The sequence below is a fragment of the Ascidia mentula genome, chromosome 1, assembly GCF_947561715.1.
Source record: "Ascidia mentula chromosome 1, kaAscMent1.1, whole genome shotgun sequence".
NCBI classification, from domain to species: domain Eukaryota; kingdom Metazoa; phylum Chordata; class Ascidiacea; order Phlebobranchia; family Ascidiidae; genus Ascidia; species Ascidia mentula.
In genome coordinates, this window is record NC_138566.1 from 26,573,971 (window position 1) to 26,596,047 (window position 22,077).

Sequence of the window (22,077 nt, forward strand, 5' to 3'; positions counted from 1 at the left end):
AAAATATAATTTTCAACTATAATTCACTTCCTGTTGAAACCAAAGAATTGATTTCTCACAACTTTATAAAAAGATAAACTGCACCAGATTAAATTCATCAATCATATTTGCAGTTGCATTCCAGCGATGTTTTTTTGAGTTTTAGCAATTAATTTTCATCATGTTTTACAAACAAGATATTTGTTAGATTCAAAATATAATAAAATATAATAAAAAACTAAAACAAATTCTGCAATGCGACATAATTTTTAGTATTTTGCATTTTCGTTCAGAAACTGCCACTTGCCCTCCCTTTGCTGCTGGTACGTTGGACCTACAATGGTACGCAATCAACTGCATCCGAAATGTTGCATGAAACCTCGGTTGCATAAAATACGGTTAAACATCAATTTGTGCCCTTAATGCAGTACACCATGTTTGTCCCGTCATAAAACACACGTTGTTACTCACAAAATCAACAGTAGAAAACAAACAATGCAAACGTTCCATGACGTTTGCAAACATTGTTACATAATAAACAGAATTAAATGCGGAGGTGGAGATTTGTGTTTTTTTTCATCCAACATGCTGTAGCTTAATGCTGGGTACGACAGCTGATTGCTTCCACGGGCCCTGATGAACATTGCAAGATGCCCAAAGATTGAAAATGAACGTGTTTCATAAGCGAGGTAACCCCATATCGGGTGATTGACAGGTGATGCAGTCACTCTCATCAGTCCCGCCAACACGAACGTTTGCCACAAAAAAGTGTTCGCTATACTAATGCTTTCTTAAGTGAAATCGACTTATTTTGGGCATCAGTGCTTTGCGTGACAAGGAAGCTACAAAGGCTTGATTAATTGCACCAGTCATGTTGCATGCGACCTCGGTTGCATGAAATAAGGTTAAACATCAATCTTTCAGCCCAGCACGCTCTGTTTGTCCTGTCGTATAGCACACGTTGTTACTCGCAAAATCAACAAAGGAAAACAAACAATGAAAACATTCGATATATTTTGCCTCCATTGTTACATCATGAAGGGTATTTTATTGTGGAGATATTGCACAACTGACCTATGCAAACTTATTTACAGTTAAGTTATAATAATATGTCATTAACTAAGAGATAAGTAAAACTTCAAGATAAACAATTATTATCACGTATTGTAAAAGGCACTATACGTACATAAGAAGATTTCATTGAAACACACACTTTGTACTGTACATTGACTAGAAATCACACAAAAAGTTACAGAAATATAACACTTTTTGATGGCTGGCAATAAATGGGTCACAGCTGTTAAGTGCAAAACAGCTTTTCTATACATTTCGCTCCTATTAAAAACGCAGCCCAGGTGCGGAATTACAAAGCTTGATTCTCGAATTAAGACAAAACAACAACATGGATGTTTTCGTTCATTTAGTGATCAAGTAAATTTTCCATTCAGCGTCACAAGCGAGCGAGTTGTCTTTACGCCGTTGATTGTTTGTAACGTAAACTCACATCGTCGTCCACAAAACAAGCCAAATTCTTTTTAAACACGAACTTTACAACGAGAATCGCGCACACGATTACAAACACCAAGATCAGATCGTGGAAGAGCAAGCTCACGATACCGGCGCCTACGTCATCCCAGTAAGATAGGCTGTTAGCGCAGCAATCACAAGAACCAGTTGTGTCACCAGGAGTGGTGGTTTGACCTGGGATGGTTGTAACAGATGGTGTTGTGGTGGTGTCCGGTAAGTTACCAGCTGATGTAGTTGTTGCTTCTGGTGGTGCTGTGCTGGTTATATCCTGGTTTGAATCTGTTGTAGTGGCGGTCACGGGATCTTACAAAAAACACAACACCCCGATTTCAATATGAATAATTTATATTTATGTTCCGATTACTTTCATGTTGTGAATTAATTTTGATCCCTCTGGTTCAGATTTGTTTACCTGTTATGTTGCAACCCAAACTACCGACAACCATACGCCGCACCCGAAAACGTTATAACATAGAAATCACTCACCAATAATCCCGTTGGCGTCACACATTCCTGGACATGCGCATGGACTTTCAAGGATGAAATCCTGAAACAATCTGTAATGTTAAGATTCTTACCTGATTCGACCTAGAAGGTCTCATCAGTGCAGCTGGTGTGACTATTATAGACGATCTTGCAGACTAAACGGCCAAGCAAAGATTTCCACTTTGTGGTGATACAATCACCGTCATCTTACTACAGTTTATACGTTTATAAGTTTTTACACAAACAACTCACGTATTGGGTGATGTAGGTTTCACCGATAAACTGAATGTTGTGTTCGGTTAGGCCAGGAGTGCAGATCAAAAACACGTCCGTTGACCTGGAAATGGTAAAAACTTTGTTACAACTGAGTTGGATCATACAAAGCATTGCTTTCTTTTTGTGAAACATTTGGGCCATTTCTTTAGATGTTACGATGTTTCGTGTAGCCAAGGATTAATCTTAATACACACATTACCTGGCGTTATCATATGAGTAGTAAGTAATAGCAAGACCCGCAGTGATGGAATAGGAGAAATCCTCATAGTATTGAGATCCAAGTTCGTACTCTTCGGAGCTGCTGTTGCTTTGTTGCAAAACCTGCACATTTCAACATGGAACAGTCCGTAAGAGGGGTTTAAACCCCGGTGATTTCTATGGTTTTGTATTTATTTATAACCTATGTTCTCTTTAGAATGAAATGTTCTTACAAAACTTTCATTTTTAGAAGGTACATTAATTACGCCTGATCGTTTTCTGTTTAATGGACAATTTGTTTCAAACCAGCACAGCTGTCAGTCGTTTAAACCGAAGTAAATCTTGTGACTGTGACATCACAGAGTGCAACAGTAATCATTTCCAAATAAGATTTTCATTGACTTAAGTTTTCTCAGACAAACTACCATGCAGATCTTACCGCTAAATTTGTAAACTGTATTGAATCGAATCCAATGCAAGGATTGTACGAATACAACCACCCGTCACCGCCCTCTAGTGTCCATCTAGGTGCTTCGTCAGCGGGAACAGCAAGACTGTTGAGGTCGATGATTCCTGAACCGTCAAGTGTTTCACATCTGAATTTTATAATTCGAACGATTTGAAAAAAGATTATCGCGATTTAATTGTTTGGTAGGCAAGTTTATTGCAGATAATATGGAACATTTCACTTTACGCATAATACAAAGGGTGTCCTAACATTTAAAAAAAAGATAATGGGTAAACCAAGGGTCAGCACCCCTTGGCAAGCTTGCCAACCCAAAGTGATTTACGAATTCATTCTCCAATCATTTCCCATGCTTTCAGGACTGTGATGCGTCAGCAGAATGAATGGTGAAAAGTGTCCGAGAATAGTGTAAGTTTAACATTAAAATTCACATAGCGGGCCGACTTATTTTAACGTATTTTGGTGTGAGCATGTTGATTCGCACGCGAAGTCATTAAAATTTTAACATAAGTTGTAGCACACGGCGTTTAAAAAGTTGCCGAACCTCGGTAAAATCAATCCAGTTGAAGTCACCTCATAGCAGTTTTATTTCCTTACCTGCATTGGTCCAATCTGTTGCAACGTTGAGAAGCAGCAAGATGGAGAAAAAAGCAACTCGTTATCAGAACAGTAAGCGTGCTGATGTGTTTGTTCATGGCAGGTATGTAGGTTGTGTACAGCTCAACTAATCACACTAAGACCTGTGTCTAGCCATGTGTATACAGTGGGTATTAATTAATTAAAATGGTTATGCGATCGTTATTTTTAGAATGCTAGCTTCAGGTAAACAACTAGTTTTTGTGCTACTGGGCACAAGGAATGTATTAAATCATCACAAACCGACGGAAGCTGTAACAAAACTTATTGATTTGCATAATAGAAAACGTTAAAATAGCTATAAGGGCATGTCTGTCCTGCAAAAGATTTCATTTCCGTTCAAAACAGTGGTGTAAAAAATCTGTGCGATGAATAAGCGTACGTTTGTTTTACAACAACTGGTGCCAACAATTTTGCAATAAATAATGAACTTTCCTCAAACAAAAACGTTGGCTAACTTATCATGTGTGTTTTCAACTGAATGTATCAGTGGCTATCAACTTCTGAAGACGATTTTACAAAAAATACGTATACAATACAGAGATCATATGCTGGTTAAACGAATACAAAACCTTTTACGTTTCAATGATTCAAGTCATGACGTAAATATCTTCCTCGGTAATTTCAAAGAATCTGATTTAAGGTACAACAATCAAACATTGATTTTTGCCGACATTTGCTAAATAACGAGGCTTTTATGTTCATTTTACGTTTAGCTGTGCCAGGAGGTCAGATTCTTTGAAACTGCTATATGCCTGCTGCAAAAGCAACACGTCTTCTTCAGTTATGGAATAATAAACCTTCACAATATGATTTCATTATATGTCCCTTGCCAATATCACCCAATCTCATCAACAAATTTTGCCCCCAATATCATAAACTATGCCTGTAATAAAACTGTGTTGTATTTTAAACCCTCATATATCATCACAGCTCAGTGTCTGAGTGCATCTGGTTGGTTAATTAGCTGGCGCAATGCACAACCGCTTGCAACAATTCGTTAATTATTGCAGAAGTTTATTGACCCCACAGAAGCTTGTTTGTTACATCACAATCGGTAATTAGATCAAAGAGTTTCGTTAGCCATCCACCCTCACTTCCAGACATTTGTGACAATTTTTTACGATAGTTTCTCCGTTCTTGCATTTCTTACAAGAAAATGGTGTTACTCATTAGAGCACGAATACGATGCTACAACCACTGCTACAATGCTGAGCAAACGTTAATCTAGAAGCATGATGTACACAGATCGTGTTTGAAACGTTTACTCAGCATGTCGAGCATTCTAGCGTTGGCTTTCTTTTTCAAGGTTATTCACTGTCAAGTATTTCGCACCTAAATCAAATTCATTTTCCTAAAGTCATTTGTACACATCCTGTTTTGTAATGTACATTCTTATTAGTAATTTTCAAAATTTTATAAATTTGCCTCTACACTCGTAGCAGCTCCCATACATAAGTAAGGTTTATTTCAAGGTCGATCAGCACTTTAAAGTGTGTCCTACAGGGCGACAACTTCCGGTGAACAACGCCACTTTCACTCACGACGAAAAATAAACCGAAGTAAAGCTGTACTGCAAACAACAGAAGGAAACGCAACCCAACAACTTTAGGAAACGCGTGAATCAAGTTGAAGTTGCAACACATTTCAGCATTCGTCATAACAGAAAGTAAAACCATTTTTAAATCCGACGGGAAAGACTCCACGACCTGCAGTGAAAAGTGTGTTGAATGGAATCACGCGACACAACATGTTTCAACCAAATGGATTAAATAAGGTTATAGTCTAAATTTACTACCGTTCGATTCAGTGTTTGAAAAATCTTGGAAACAAGACATCTCAGTCGTTTGATGATGTATCGGTTTTCTTTGGTTTGCAAACGACGTGTTTTTGGTAATCATATGCAACGTTCTTATTTACTAGTCTGAATAAACGTTCTCAATGTTGTGGAAGTTCATATCTGGGGCTGGAGCGATATTGAACGTCTTCATAGCTTCCGTACGATTAGCTGACTCGTGATTGGACGCAGCTTGTGCTGATTCCTGGGGTCGGAAACTTATGTCCCCGTCATCCACGAAAAATGCCAACCGCTTTTTAAAAACGAACTTCATAACGAGAATCGCGCACACGATAACAAACACCAAGATCATATCGTGGAGAAGTAAGCTCACGATATCGGCTTCCACACTATCCCAGAAAGAGAAACTGTTTTTATTGCAGGAATCGCCGGAATCAGTTGTGTTACCAGATGCTTTTGTGGTTTGGTCTTGGGTGGTGTCTGATGGTATTGTGGTGGTGTCGGTTGGTAATGGGGTGGTGTCTGGTGAGTTACAAGATGTTGTTTCCTCGTCTGGAGCTGTGCTGGTCATATCTTGGTTTGAATCTGGTGTGGTGCCGGACCCGGGTTCTTTTAAAACACAATAAACCAAGGTAACCATTCAAAATGTGTTTTTGATGTGATCTTAAACCGTTGAGTTTATTTTCATGTAGTAAACAATTCACATCCCTTTATTTCAGATACATTTCCAAAGTGTCTTGTGCGTCACCATTTATATCTTATAAATAACTTGTGACTGCCCCAATCGAGGGGATTTCCATAAAACCATGCTCTATATCACAGAGGTAAAAGAAGCCAGTCGCAATACTATACAGCACCATAATTTTCCTTTTGTAAACCATGCATAGAAGTTACAATACGATACTCACAACTATAATACGATATAGAAAATACACACAATTAACACGACATATATATTTTTAAAATCTATATAAGCATGGAATTAAACATTAATTTAGCGGAAGTGGCAATTCTTCCTTTAAACTATCGGCAACCACACGGTGCATGTGGAACATTGTTGCCTAGAAATCACTGACCAATAATCCCGCTGGCGTCACACATTCCAGGGCATGCACATGGACTTTCAAGGATGAAATTCTGAAACAATTCGATTTTTACCTATAGATTAGACATACTTCCAGACATAAGAAGGCAGGATTGCACCACTATCAACTTGCGGGATATGTGCTCACGCACCACAGTATCTTGCCTACAATAGCTCCTGTAGCTCAGTTGGTAGATCGTTGTGTCTGGTTAGCCCAGGGTCGTGAGTTCAAACCTCACCGTGAGCTTGATTTTTCCAATCTCGCTCCGAGTATGCGTGAACAAGGGGCTTTAATGCAATGTCTTGAGGTAAGCCCAGGGTCGTGAGTTCAAACCTCACCGGGGCCATGATGCCAGGGGACCTATCTACAGGTCGGTATGGATGTATCAAGTAGTTCAATCAACTTACGTATATACTCTCGAGACTGGGAGCTTCACCGATAAATTGCAGCTTGTGTTCACTTAGACTGGGTGTGCAGATCAAATACACGTTAGTTGTACTAAAATTGACAAGACATTTTTTAGGAATCAATTAAATCAACCCTAGCGTTTGTTGTAATAGTCACTAAAGTGATTTCGGAATTACCGGGCTAAACATTCGATAGTTTAAAAATCCCAATTGTTACTTGTTTTAAAGCATAAATGACTTTTTCCCTTACTTTACAATGAAGTGTTTACAATGCTTACCAGAAAAACGCAACCGAAACTTAATATTAAAGTGTTGTTCTGTGTAAAAATTGTGTGTCCCCAAAAGTTTATATTCATGAAGCAAAACCTTAAAGCAACTTAACCTGAGAGTGGATGAGCCGTAGGTAATGGCGAGACCCGCTGTGAGGGAATAAGAAAAATCCTCAAAGGCTTGGGTTCCTATATCGTACTCATAGATGCTCTCGTCGCTTCGCTTCAAGGCCTGCAGAGATTTGTACAAAAACATACATTTTTCGTGTGGAAATTGCGAACAACCGCATGCATAAAACAAAGGTCAACACATCATTGATCAATCAAAATTCATAAACCTCCTACCGCTAAATTCACAAATGCCTTGGAATCGAATCCGATGCATGGATTGTACAAATACTCCCACCCGTCAGCGTCCTCTAGTGTCCATCTAGGTGCTACGTCGGCGGGAAGTGCAAGACTGTTGAGGTCAATGATGCCTGAACCGTCAAGTGTTTCACACCTGTATCAGGTTTAATCAAAAATAATGCGATTCAGTTGAAGCCAACATGATGAAAATAGATACAAGAAAATTCACATGTGGTCTCATCAGTACAGCTTTGGTGGTAATACGACGGTAAACAGATTGGTCCCGACCACTTAACATTTACGTACCTGCATTGGTCCAATCTTTTGCAACGTTGAGAAGCAGAAAGGTGGAGAAAAAGGCAACTCGCTATCAGAACAGTAAGCGTGCTGATGTGTTTGTTCATGGCAGGTATGTAGGTTGTGTGCACCTCAACTAATTACACTACGACCTGTGTATCACCTTATGTACTCAGTGGGTATTAATTAATATGATTATGTGATCGTTATGTTTAGAATGCTCGTAGATAAACATCTAGGTCGTTTAAATCAGCATGGATGCAATAATACTAATTCTGTGAGCTGCATACAGTTGGCCACTGTTTCGACCTATAAGGTTTCATCAGTGCAGCTCTTTTCCTGGCCGTTTGACCTACAAGATCGTCCATAGTCACACCAAGCATGATTCCATTGTAGACGTATGTCTTTCTTGCTTAGCCGAAATTAAAACACACACGAATATAAAAAAAAACCGATCCTACCGAAAATATCCTTCGAACGTTTCGTAATATCTGTCTTCTATTTTAAACTCTCTTATCAGCGGAATTCATGGTCTGAGTAACTTGGTGGTTGGTTGGCTGGCTGGCACATCGCCACTTCAAACTATTCGTTAATTATTGTTTGGCAGAAAATAGTTGACCCCACAATAGCTTGTTTGTTGCGTCACAATTGGACAAAAACGGTAATTGGGTCAAAGATTTTCCTCAGTCGCTCACCCTTGCCTAAAGGCCTACGTACCAAAAATGGTCAAGGTCATGTGGTGGGCAAGTGTAAAACAGGGGCAGGAATTTGAAATGTAACGAAAATGGAGTTGGTACGTTTATTCGCATCATTGTTTATATCTTGCAAACTGTTAATTTCAAAACAAAAAAGGTCAAATACTTTGTAATAATAAAAAATGACGCACACTGCTATTGTTTGACTGGGTTTAAGAAAAAGGTGGACTCATTTTATTCCAAGTTTGAGTAAACGTTCTCGATGTTATGGAAGTTCATATCTGGGGCTGGAGCGATGTTGACGGTCATCACAGCTTCCGTACGATTAGCTGACTCGTGATTGGACGCAGCTTGCGCAGATTCCTGGGGTCGGAAACTTATGTCCCCGTCATCCACGAAAAATGCCAACCGTTTTTTAAACACGAACTTCATAACGAGAATCGCGCACACGATAACAAACACCAAGATCAGATCGTGGAGAAGCAAGCTTACGATATCTGCTCCTACGTCATCCCAGTAAGATGGAACGTTTTTATTGCAACAATCACAAGATCCAGTTGTGTTACCAGGTGGTGTCGTGGTTGCATCTGGTTCCGTTGGTGCATCTAAAAATATTGGCAGTAAAGCGTCCGACCCAAATGCCTACGAAAAAATGTAATCGAGATTTGCGCCCGGGATGTCCTGGGTTCAGATTCCGGTGAGGTAAAAATATTCAAAACCACACAATATTTCTATGGTTAAAATTAAACTAATGGGTGATTTAACTTCGGTTTGTACATTGGGAAATAAAGAACATCATTAAGACAAACTAAAAGTCTTGAAACAGCCTCGTTTGGTGCTGCAACCTATTGACTACATGCTCCACTCGCCATTATGTCATACTAGGCAAGTATTTAGGACAAGCACAACATACAGAACATTAAACACTAGTTGGGAAATTCCAAAAACACCTAAAATGATAAACGAATCGAAACTATCGACAACCATACGGTGCATGTTAAACATTCCACATAGAAATCACTCACTAATAATCCCGCTGGCGTCACACATTCCAGGGCAAGCACATGGACTTTCAAGGATGAAATCCTGAAACAGTCTGTATCGTTAAGATTCGATCCTACGAACTTATTATGGAAAGAAAGGTTCAATCGGGATAACAGATAATAAAAAAAAACATTATTCCCGTATTTTTAACGCAAGCAGGAACGCCTAATTATGTGAACATTAATGAGGAAAGGTTTGTACTATCATGTTTGAAGGCAACTCACGTATCGGGTAACTATGGTTTCACCGATGAACTGAAGATTGTGTTCGGTTAGGCCGGGAGTGCAGATCAAGTACACGTTTGTTGCCCTGGAATTGGTAAAAAGTTGGTTACAAAGCTGTTAACTTATTTACTTGATTCCATACGGGTTAAATAATTCATTGGTTCATAATTTATTTACAAAGAACTTTGGAAAACGATTGCTAACCTTAAAAAACAGCATAGTACCACAACTATACATACAGGGTCGTCCCGAAGTAAAAAAAGTATTTTCTACACCATTGCTCATAAAAATCTTAGAAATAGGCAAGGTTTGGCAACCCAGGCTATATGTGACCATGCATAATGTTACGAAGTTAAAAAAGTTATTCTTCTTCAACAGCGCATATATTTAATGTTACTTTACAACGTTTAACCTGGGTGGAATCTTAATACACACATTACCTGAGGTAGTCATATGAGTAGTAAGTAACAGCAAGACCCGCAGCGACGGAATAAGAGAAATCCTCATAGTATTGAGATCCAAGTTCGTACTCTTCGGAACTGCTGTTGCTTTGTTGCAAAACCTGCACATTTCAACATGGAACAGTCCGTTAGAGGGGTTTAAGCGACGGTGATTTATATGTTTAGTATTTTTGTCCTATGTTTTTTTTTACAGTAAAAACAGGGGCTTGCCAAACTTTATTGCTCGCTACCCTCTTTTAGAACAAACTTCACGCGCCCTTCATTGACATTCACCGAATTTTAAGAAAATCTGAAAAGTAATTTTAATAAAACGACTGAAAAACTGCGAGTCTAGATAAAAACCCAGCATTCGTGTATGGAGGCTTAAATTGTGAAATATTGCAGTCAAATATTGTATTTTGTGTTATCTTATTGAACTCTTCGCCCATAAAATTCTTATTGAACTCTTCGCCCGTAATCAAAAGTCGTGACTTTCAACTCGGTTCGTACCGCTAAATTTGTGAACTGTATTGAATCGAATCCGATGCATGGGTTGTACGAATACAACCACCCGTCACCGCCCTCTAGTGTCCACTTAGGTGCTTCGTCAGCGGGAACAGCTAGACTGTTGAGATCGATGATGCCTGAACCGTCAAGTGTTTCACATCTGAATTGCGTAGAAAGTACTTTATATTCCATTGATGATCACCTTGTCTAAACCACGTGATCAAATTAACATGTTTAAACACAGATAAAGTATGCGATAACCAAAATGGTGAATCCCCTGGTTTTGCGTGGTACTGCTGTATTTTATTCAATAGAACAATCGCTTGGAATACCCTGGGTAGCGAGTTCGAACCCCAATGGAAGCGTGATGCTAAACTGTGGCCTAAAGTGAAATACAAAGTTGGATGTGATTTAGGGAATAAAAAATTTTCATCGGCTTTTCCATGCCATGGCATATAATGGATAAATTCCATGGACAACCTTATAATATTAAAGTTGAACAGATAATTATGCATGAGTTACCTGCATTGGTCGATTCGTTGACAACGTTGCGAGAGAGACCGGGGAAGGAAAAGGCACGCGGCCACCACAATACCCAGCAGACAAGGATATTTCCTCATCACGGATACAGAGTGTCAATTAGCAACAATATAATAACACCAACACTTGCTTGTAACAGATCTGTACATAATAAATATTTACAATTCATTTTAATCCGAAATAACCGAATAACCATTTAAATCTTATCACGCATCACTTTCAACAATATTGGACCATTTTTTCCATTTTCACATCCCAACAAATATATAAAGAATGTACTTTTGTGCTGACTCTAAAAACAACTGGGGGCTCTGAATATAACGTATAGCAACGAAACCTCTCCATGTCGACCCATAATGAACAGACATATCGTGCAATTCGTTAATTGCGATGCAATGGGACTTTGCAACAATTCGTTAATTATTATTCTCGAATTTGTTGACCTTCCGCAGCGCAAAAGTTGTTATAGTTGCATTCGATAATTGAGTTACTTTGAGCAAGAAAGCTGCAATGAAAACAAATAGAACGGATTATTACTCAACATTATACACAATACTCACAGAAGCCAATATGTTGAGAAATGGGAAGGTAATGTTTCCACCCAATAGAAATCACATGACCAAACCGCGTCCACCAATAAGATTTTCATGTCAAGGCAGAGAAAAGTTTCAATTGTAGTATTAAAAATTAAAACAAAAAATAATTAAAATAATTAAGCAATAGAGCCAATAATGTTTCTTATAGTGAGCTGCAGACAGGGGCCCTGTTTCGATCCTAATAAGTCTCATCAGTGCGGCTATAATGTGACTTTCAACGATCTTGTCAACTAAATAGCCGGATGAGATGTATTAGTTCAAAATAGTGGCCCTGTCAACAGCCCACCATTAAATGATTTTGCTGTGTTAAAACCGATGTTTCGAGGGCAGGATTCAATTGAATCAAATGTGTTAACACATTGTGGCGGTGAAGCTTGGTCTGGATTTTGCACCTTTGGATGAATTACTTGCTGCAAATGAAGCTTTTTAACATTACAACTATTCATGAATACACACCATAGTGGCAGGTGCGGATGTGCGTTTGTTTTCATGGCGCATCACACTGTAGCTTTCAGCAGCACATCGAATACGTACCAGACTACGTCATTATTTATCCCGACAAATGAAATATTAACCCAGGATTTAAATCAAACAGTCGAAGCTAGGTCGCATCGTGCACGTCCGGTCTGAGTTGCTTCTCTGTTTGCTTACTACTTGTCGCTTCTGACTCGTTGCAATCGTTCTTATGTTTACGAGATTCAGGCTTTCCATCTCTGAACTTTAACATATGTTGAGGTAAGAGGTGGGAAGACCTCTAACTCATCCCCACTTCCCAGTACACGCAGTAAAGCGAGTCAAGGAATTACTCAACGCCTTTTCACAAGACTTTGCTAAAAATTCACGCATTTTGTTTGTATTGAGTTTCGATTTTCAATCAACACAAAAGGTTACAACCATACGTTGATAATAATCACACAATAGAAATCAATTGCACACCCCCGTTTTCAATAATACAAATATCATATCGAGAAATATAAAGTAAATTATATCCAAATGTTTAATTACCAGCAGTGTTGCAATCATACCGAAATTTTGACTCAATTTCATGATAATCAATTAAAAAAAGGTGGTTACGTTAAACAATGTTGAAACTATGTTGAACAGCAATATTTTTGTTGCATCTTTATTAGTAGAAATCCTACTGTTTACACATCTGCATCATTGTTGACAACGTAAATTTTACCATCTGCGTCATTTCCGGTGTTCGAAAAATTTTGATTCGAGAACGACCGGTTGGACGAATCGCTTTTGACCGGTGTTGGTGACGCAACAAAGAACTTTATGACGATGTAAACTCCTGCAATAATGACAACCAGAATGAGGTCGTGAAATATCAAACTGACCAAATCGAGTCCGACTTGGTTCCAGTTAAAACCGGTTGGATCCGGTTTTTTGGTTGGATTGCTTCCAGTTGTTGATGCCAAACCGGTGGTTGTTGTGGTTAAGGTCGTTGTGGTTGTGGTCGCCACTAAAAACGAAATTAACACAAGGTCATTTTCCGGAACTATATTATTTAGGTTGTATGATACAACACATCATCAAAGTTACAAATCACAATAAAATTGTAGCTAAACTGGGTGTTTTGGCACTTACCCGCAATGCCGTTGTCATCGCAACCCCCAGGACAAGCGCAAGGTCCGGCAAGTATAAATTCCTGCAAAGTATTTTGGGTTTTAGAACTCAGCTTTAGGGTTTTGGGGAAAGAATTAGGGGATTCCCATAAGTTGTTACTTCGCTGTCGTTATAAAAAACCTCAATACGATTGAGTTTGTGGAAGTTTGGGTTACTGGATAAAGATGAATGCAGAGTTCATGGACCAACTTACGTATTGCAGTGTGATGAGCTCCCCAACAAATTCCAACTGGTGTTCTTCAGCATAGAGATCACACACAAGTAGAACACGAGATGTTCTACAATATTTAATACAGAATGATTTTGCAAAAGATATTTGATCAATAATTTGAAGTTTCATGAATAATATTTCGCTACTACAAAAATCTAGTAGTCATATGCAAGATTTGTTTGTTGTAGGGTTGGAAGCCAGTGTACAGATGCATATTTAAACATTGTTAAACTCCAATACAGAAGCAACCTTTTCAAGTCGGCTGAAGTGTAGACAGCAGATGTTCCACTAGAGGTCGTGGTCTCAAATACTTCGTTAATCTGGACACCGAGATCATATTCCAAGTGCGTTTCGTTGATACGAACCTGGTGAACCTGAATGAAACGATGGGGATTCTGTTTAGTTTCAACTCAAGATATTTCTGTAAAACTGGTTACACTGACTAAAATTATTTTTTGTTAAAACTCATATTCAGGTGAAATGGACGCATTTAAACAAGACAAAAAAATCACTCTAATGCCAAGACAGGTGTAAAGTGTCATCAGCTTCGGAAACCGAAAATCCACTGATTCAGATGCTGTTATACGTCTTCCATGGACTATGTAACTTATAGGAGAAGCTTGTCTCACTACATAGCAGGGCATGCTACTTATTTAGCAAACAGCAAATTAAACATTGCAAACGTTTTAAAACATTTTAGTCATTAATATCCGTATGTTGGTCTTTCTGAATTTTCCAACTCTTATTTAAGCAAGAGCTTCTACCGCCAAGTCGGTGAACTTTTCGCTTGTAAATCCTCCACATGGATTGTAGGAATATTCGAACTTGTCGCCACCGTCTATGGTCCACCGTGGGGCGCCGTTCGTGGACGCCAAACTCCTCAAGTTTATCTCTCCGCTCTCATCCGACATCGAGCACCTGAGAGATTTACATCACAAAGTTGGACCCAAACAGTTGTCGATTGTTTGCCTCACCTGCATTGTCCGGTTTTCACACACTCCTGACCTTCCACGATTTGACCTTGAAGCCACACGAGGCTTAACGTCAGATGTGTTACAACAGTCCTCAAACGTAAAACTCTCATTTGTTGATTTTTTACAGCACTGGTCTTAGTTTTTGAAACAATTAAAATAACTAAAAATTAATAAAAATCTAAATCATCTAAAACTGCATTTCCGCATTCCTCTCTTACTTATTCCTACATGCAGCTTTCCATTAAGTCAACCTATGGCTCGGTGAACAGTTAAGTTACAATGTAGTGTTGCAAGCTTGCAGAGTACGCATGTTGTAAAACACATCGTAAATTTAAAGACAAACCAAACAAAGCAACTTATTGTACCTGAAGGATTGGTAATATTGCATGGAACCATCAACCAACAGCAAATAAAATGCTTGCCTTTAATTTCTTTGTGCTTGTAGTCTCTTATTTACTTGTCATATGATCGTTAGATGATGTTTTTCTTTGCGTTGGGAACATTATGAGTTAAATGTGAAGATAAACATTAGGTCGCGAACAATAGAAAATTGAGGCAACAATGAAAGTTGGTGACCTCGAAATAACATCAAAGTGCCATTGCAGCACAAATGACCCCAGGGTGACATGGATCGGAACCACTGATCTAAACATGCTAGGATTAATCTAATTTTAATTAACCGCTAGATAGCGCTAAGTATAAACAAAACCAATGGCTGGAAAGTGGTTGGGAGGGAAGACCCGCAAAAGTACATAACCTGACGATCGGCCTTTGAGAGCTGGAAAACCCGGGTTAATCATAACTGAAACTGATGCTTTGTTGCTACATTCTCACAAGCAGATTTGAAAAGCAAAGATCGACGTTTAATTTTAGCGTTTCTCCCAAATTTGAGTTGTTAAGCGCTCTGCTCTCCAACCTTTTCCACTGACGTCACACATTCAAAATCCGGCGTCACACCTCAACCTAAGACGCAAGAGTTATGACGTCATAATGGAAGTAGTTACAAAAATGCAGTCTAGGTATAGCGTTTGGATAAGCCTAAACGAATTGTCCAACTGTGACAACGTTATATATATTGCCAGAAATTGAAGGTGATTATTTTTGTCAAATATTTTCAAATATAAATGGTTTCCCCCTTTATTTACACAGCTGCGTATCTGGCAGTATCTAGCAGTACACCGGTTGTAGGAATTTACGATAAAAATTAATTCGCAAAAATCATTGTAATGTCTTATTACTGTGGAAGGTCCACAACACATCCGCGTGTTTAGAACACATTAACATTTGCCAAATGGTCCGAGGTCAGTGCAGCGGTTTGGAAGGTCAAGCTTTCGCGGTTTTGGAACGAGACACGAAAACCCTCCTTCCCACTATTTCCAAACCCGGCCGGTGTTTTCAGCCGACCATGAAGGCGCCCGAGGCCGCTTGAATCCACGTGTGCGCTCATGCGTCACTCGCACCCGCACACACGCGTAGCGAGCAATTCATTGTGGAAAGAGCTGGACCCGAAACACTGCTTTGTGGTGGGTAGACTCTGGTGTGTAAGTCGAGACGGTGAAGGAACCGTCTTTTGGTGTCTACCTGGCCGACCCACATTCTCTATCCACCTTTTTTCTATCGTCATCGTTTTGTTTGCTGCTCAAGGAAAACCATCCAACTGTAGCGTGTGGCGAAGTCTGTGATATTAGGTGGTAACAGTGGTTTAGTTTTAGGAGGTTGTAAGACAACTGCAAAATTTCTTCGAGATTTAGAAACGACTGCACACAAACGTCCTCGCGATAATTAATGGTTTTTGGGAGAAAACGTTTTTATTTATTTGTTAATATTTGTTATTGCAGTAAATCTTGTGTCAGTTTTGTGATCAGTTGCGCGGGTGTTGTTTGAACAAACCTCTGTGCTTTAGAACGTATTTTTCCACCTATATTCAATCAGACCACAGATCTCTTAAGTTCAAGACATGATCGGGAAGTTGTGTCAGATGCCTTTGGTAAAAACGTAATGTATCGGTGTGCTGATGCGTTGTTGTTGTTATTCAAGCCAATTGCAACTGACGTTCAGGCGTTCGTATATATAATGTTTTTGTTGCTGCCAGGCATATTGTAACTTAATAATCTGTTCCTCTGGCAAAGATAAAACGTAACTTTATTCACCGACGTTTCGCCTGTTATTCAACAAGGCTTCCTCAAGGCAATGGTACAGTGCAGCACACAACTAACACCAAAAAACGTGCCAACACGAAAAAGGGGATAACGCTAACACCGCTTGTAAAATCATGTGATGTATAAAAAATGGGCGGGAAAACTACAGTTACAGTAAGTTGTTATAGAGCACCGGGAAGTAAACGCACTGTTCCCTATCATTAACACAGCGATTGTTCTTGTGGATGTGGAGCGCTTCTAGGAAGAGGCGCTTTGTATGGTCCACCTCCTTTTCCAAAACCTTAGCCTTGTCAAAGGCGATCTGATGACCTTTTAAGGCAGCACATGATTTTACAAGCGGTGTTAGCGTTATCCCCTTTTTCGTGTTGGCACGTTTTTTGGTGTTAGTTGTGTGCTGCACTGTACCATTGCCTTGAGGAAGCCTTGTTGAATAACAGGCGAAACGTTCGTATATAGTTAAAATGCAAACGACATTTTTATATCTGCATTTTAGTTAAATTTGTTTGCCAGTGGTTGATGTGTAAGTTACATGTGGATATCAACAACCTCTTTGACGTTGTTAAAATGTTTTAGTGGTTAAGGCATGGTAATGTTCCTGCTTACATTACCGCAAAAAAACGTGTAGAATTATAGACTTACAACGTGTTGTGACTATTATTCGTTTGTTTTGAGGCGTAAGGCCAAATGTCACTTCAAAACTTAGACAGATTGTTGCAGGTGTTTGACACAAAAGCGGTCGTTGTTAAGTTCTAATATGTGTTGGGTCATTAAACAACGTTTGTCACAATCAGTTTGTGAGTATTGCGGTACAGGAAACTTTACTACCGATGTATTTGTCGCGTACTAGATGATGAATCGGCTAAAACCGGGCTTACAAAGTCGCGTGTGTTTGCCAACAAGTGTAAAAAATACTTGACATTCCAGACCATAGATAAGTGACCTGCTGCACGTCCCACCATGGATGGATTTGAAGTTGGATGATTCATTACTAAACTGGTTTAAACGATGTCTGCAAATGCAACCTTTTGTGTACAGTAAATGCTTTGTAGTAGATATTATGTTTTGCCAGAAAGGCAGGGTAAGTTTTTTTTTCAGTTTAAAGCCCGTGTATCATATTTCGTAATCATTTATGCGACGTCATTTGCAACGAGTAATGTAGCAACTGATAAGTTCTGAGCACATTGAATTGATTTGAAGTCAGTGTGTAGCATTTGACGATTTGGCGACAGCGAAAATCAAATATATGCTGTAAGGGTGCGTGATTGTTTCAAACAATTAGGAGATTCGAAACTAGACACAAAAAAGCATTGTCTTATAACAATGACAACGCTTGTTGTAAACGAATTAATCTATTTAGCAAATAAATGTAATAAAACAGGCTGTCGGCATATAAAAACTGCTGCCTACAACTCCCAGAAGACGAAAACACCCCAACTGTTTGGGCAGCGTGACGTAACAGTCGCAACAGTGACGTAAAGAACGAAACACCCGCTGCGTGTAAGTATGGGGTGCCTGTTCAGTCCAGCAGTTGGCGAGAATTCCCTGAAGTTTATGACGACTTTTTCTTCAACAGGTGCCGAAATATGGCGTAAATTTGAGCAGTTGTAGATGTCTGGCAGGTATTTCCGAACTTGTAACTGGTTTCGTTTTGGAACGTACAGTGCGATGGTGTGAATGTTGCTGCGCATAGCAGCGACCATCTCGCAAACACCTTCTTTACGTGTTTGTCATGTTAAAACGCTTGCAGTTTTGCATTTTATTGTTTGTGATAAGGTTTATGAGGTTATATACGAAAGCACAATGGTTTATGTTTTTGTGTAAGTTCATTCGCTCCGGTAAGCAAAATACACCACTGGATCTGTTCAGCAATCAGTTATTTGTCATGATCACAAACCGAAACTCATTGTACGAACAGGGATGGCAGTTGATTGTGTGACAAAACCCCATGACATACATGCGTAGGCTGGGAGAAAGGGTGTGGTGTGTGTTGTAATGCTTGGATAGTGACGTTCTACTCAGTTTAAATAACCTTGTTCACCTTGCACACTTACCAGAGGGCCAGGTGTTGGTGATGTAACAGCACGGAATTTGACGGATTAGCGCTGATTTTTGCTTGAATTATTAATTGTGCAGCTTTGTCGAAAGGTTACTGACATTCACGGTGATTGTTATGCGTTGTTTGCTGTGTGCATTTGGATCTCAAGGTTTTGTTGGCAGTAACAAGAGAGTGTATAATACGTTGATGCTGTAAGATACAAGTTGTCACTGTGAGAGATGTCATTTAGATCCAGTGGTTTATTAAATTCGTAAAAGTCTATTTGTAAAACCCTCTACAGTTATTTCAGATCAATTTTTATGTTTTTAAATCTCATTTTGACAACAAAACCCTACTTTCACTGAAATATGGGTTAACAATATGAAGAAAATTAAATTGGTTTGGAATTACTGGAAACCCGCTGTGTTATTCCGCATCAGCAGCACTAGACAGCCGTAAAACGCCATTAAATAAATCGAAGCATTGACAACAAAGCGCTGGAAAATGGGGTATGACGTCATGAAATTGTGGTTCAAAATTACCACCAATTTTGGTGTAGGGTTACTGTGTTGGGAAGGAAGTTATTTATGTAGGAAAACACAAAGCACTGCAAATATTTTCTTTTGTCGACGGTAAAATTGTTCCTACGTGTAGTTAAATGAACTTGTTTGTGTAAGTTTTGTTCTGATGAATCTTACAATAAGTTGCGAATATATTTAAAGAACAGTCGTACATGCAGTCTGTATTTGTCGTATGTAAATTTAAAACGTGGAACCCTTAAACTGCTCAGATGAACATTGCACGGTGTTTTGAAAACGTAGCTATTTCAACCTCTGTTTATCGGTCCATTGTGGATTCTGGACTCCCAACACTCTCCGCAAATGTGGGAAAATTGAATCCAAGCTGTTTTTGTTTTCAAAAACCAGGTTTGAATCAGCAGGTTTGGTGTTACTCCCAGACGAGTCACCAAGGCTCAATATATGACCATTTGTTTTGAATAGCTTCAGGAGTTGGTTAAGTTTGAATACTAGCAGCATGGCAGAACAGCAACATTTCATAATTAGCGACAAAACTTTTATATTTTCCTTAACTTTAGGGAATTTCCCGCTGCACCGGGGTAACTACCGGTCACAGCTGGATAGATTGGTGGCAGGAGAAACTACAGCGGTTTGTGAGAGTATTTCTGAGACAGAGGATTAAGTGTCCCGTCGGGAGATTAACTGACGGCCTCCGACGATGTTTGTGACAAGAAAGAATTGAACGACAACACGAAATTGCTGCTGCTGTTGTTGTAGTGAAAAGATCAATATTTGTTGGAAGGTCAAAGTCGCACAGTTCGCAAGTTTCAAATGTTTGCACTTGACTCACAAGTTGACTGTCGAGTATTGCCAAACGTTGAGATCGTTATGATTGTGCTTTTTAAAGCTATGCAACCTGTTGTTGCCATGTGTGGTTTGACATGCAGTAAATCATTTGACGTTCCGTGATGTTTTTTCTGATGCATAAACTCTAAGGACAATATTTCACATAATATTGCGAAACTGTTTTGATATGTGGTAATATATTTGCGTGATATGGTTTAGATAACGCAAAAACTTATTTTAGTTCGGCCTAAGGTAAAAACCATAAGGTTGTGAATACAACGGAGCAACGAAAAAGTAATTCTAAACTCTTTGCGATTGATAACTACATATGGTTGTATGCCTTCAGCCATTTGATCAGAAAATCCGAATTCAAACGCATATTTCATTTGCTTGTTTACTCGATCAACTGCCCATCCTCCACAAGGAAGTGGATGCCTGCGACTTCTACGATAGTAAAACCCATCGTATTTCCCGCTGGTCTGCGGCGCAGTGCATCGTAAAAGTCACAAAACATACACAATTCACCCACCAGCGCACATAGATGTAGCTACGTCATTGTACAAATAGCGAGCGTACCCAGGCGGGTTGTTTCTTTGTGCTCCCTCGTTTTCACGGTTGGTTGCGCGCTCTTGTAGAGAAACTTTTTGATTAAACGTCATTTTTTTTGTGTATTGAAATTCCGTACAAGCGCAACTGGCATGTAGGTCAATCGCTTCGTTTCTATTTCGCCAGATGTGTTAATCTCGCACAGATGTGTTAATCGGTTTATATTTTTAATTTCGAAATCGACGTTCCTTAATAATCGCATTTTTCTCATTTTCGAAAATATTATAAATACCGTCGCACGGCCTTAAGCCGGGGAGAATATAGAAAACGATATGGACAGAGGATAGAGAACACTTTCGAAGCGATAGAACTACGCTCTGGACGCTGCGCGTTTTGTGTTGTTTTGTTTTGGATCAAGGTATGTTTGTGTTACGTTTTATGTTTGAATTAAAAGTCGCAAGGGTAGTTTCTTTGGTAGAAGTTTTTAATAGATTCAGGAGTCAGATATACGGCAGTGTTTCGTTCTGCACACTTAGGTCCCTGCAGAAATTGTTGACCGCACGCCGTGATATTTGAACACGCAAATTTAAACCTTCTGAAATAATAACTGCGCAATTGAAAAAGTTAAATTGTGGTCATTTTCTGAAGAAAAATAACTTGTGAAACGAGAAATAACCATGTCAAGCAAGTTTTTCAGGTTTGTTCCGCGTAAGATATTTTGGCAGACAGCAGGTACACCGACAGAAACAAGCACTTGGGTATTTCGAAAAGGTTTGGTGCATTTTTTACTATGTTAAACGTTGTATAATTAAGCTCAATGCCAAACTGCTTTGAAAAGCATGTTTTGTTGAAACGTAAGTAAATGTTAATTATTGTTACGTAATGCCTAACCAGCATTTTAGTGGTTACGTCATATGTCAACCTTATATAATGTTGTGCAGATATTATTAAATACTTTTTGAAAATTCGTTGATTAATACATGACTCCAAATCGTCAATTAATTACTTTTTATTGCGGGACTTACGGCTTCTTAATACCCGAAATCGAATTAACATCGGTCGTGGATAACCTTATTTGTTGTCTGTGATAAAGGATACGGTATAACAATGATTTTAGATTTGTTATTGTCATGGTTAATTCCAAAACGTAAACTTTTACATTAATTAATCAACTTGTCAATAGGAAAAAAAACAGGAGAAATGCATAATTTACAGAATGGTGTTTTCAGTGAGCAATCACAGGGCTATCGCGCTGGTCGCGACGCATTCACTCAATGCACACATTTTTTTCTTCACATTACCGGACAACTAGTCCGAAGAGCAGCACGTGACTGCTAG

At 39.0% G+C, this 22,077-nt stretch overlaps 1 protein-coding gene across 1 annotated transcript; it reads right to left on the bottom strand.

Annotated features, from left to right (window-relative positions):
• Positions 1 to 12,963: 12,963 nt before the first annotated feature.
• LOC145890939 (uncharacterized) lies at positions 12,964 to 14,764 on the bottom strand. Its single transcript, XM_082981896.1, has 6 exons — positions 14,636 to 14,764; positions 14,426 to 14,579; positions 13,911 to 14,035; positions 13,644 to 13,728; positions 13,412 to 13,472; positions 12,964 to 13,286 (listed from the first exon to the last, which is right to left on the bottom strand). Exons 1-6 carry the CDS (start codon positions 14,743 to 14,745, stop codon positions 12,964 to 12,966), a joined length of 858 nt encoding a protein of 285 aa, XP_082838022.1. The 5' UTR covers positions 14,746 to 14,764.
• Between the last annotated feature and the right edge of the window lie 7,313 nt (positions 14,765 to 22,077).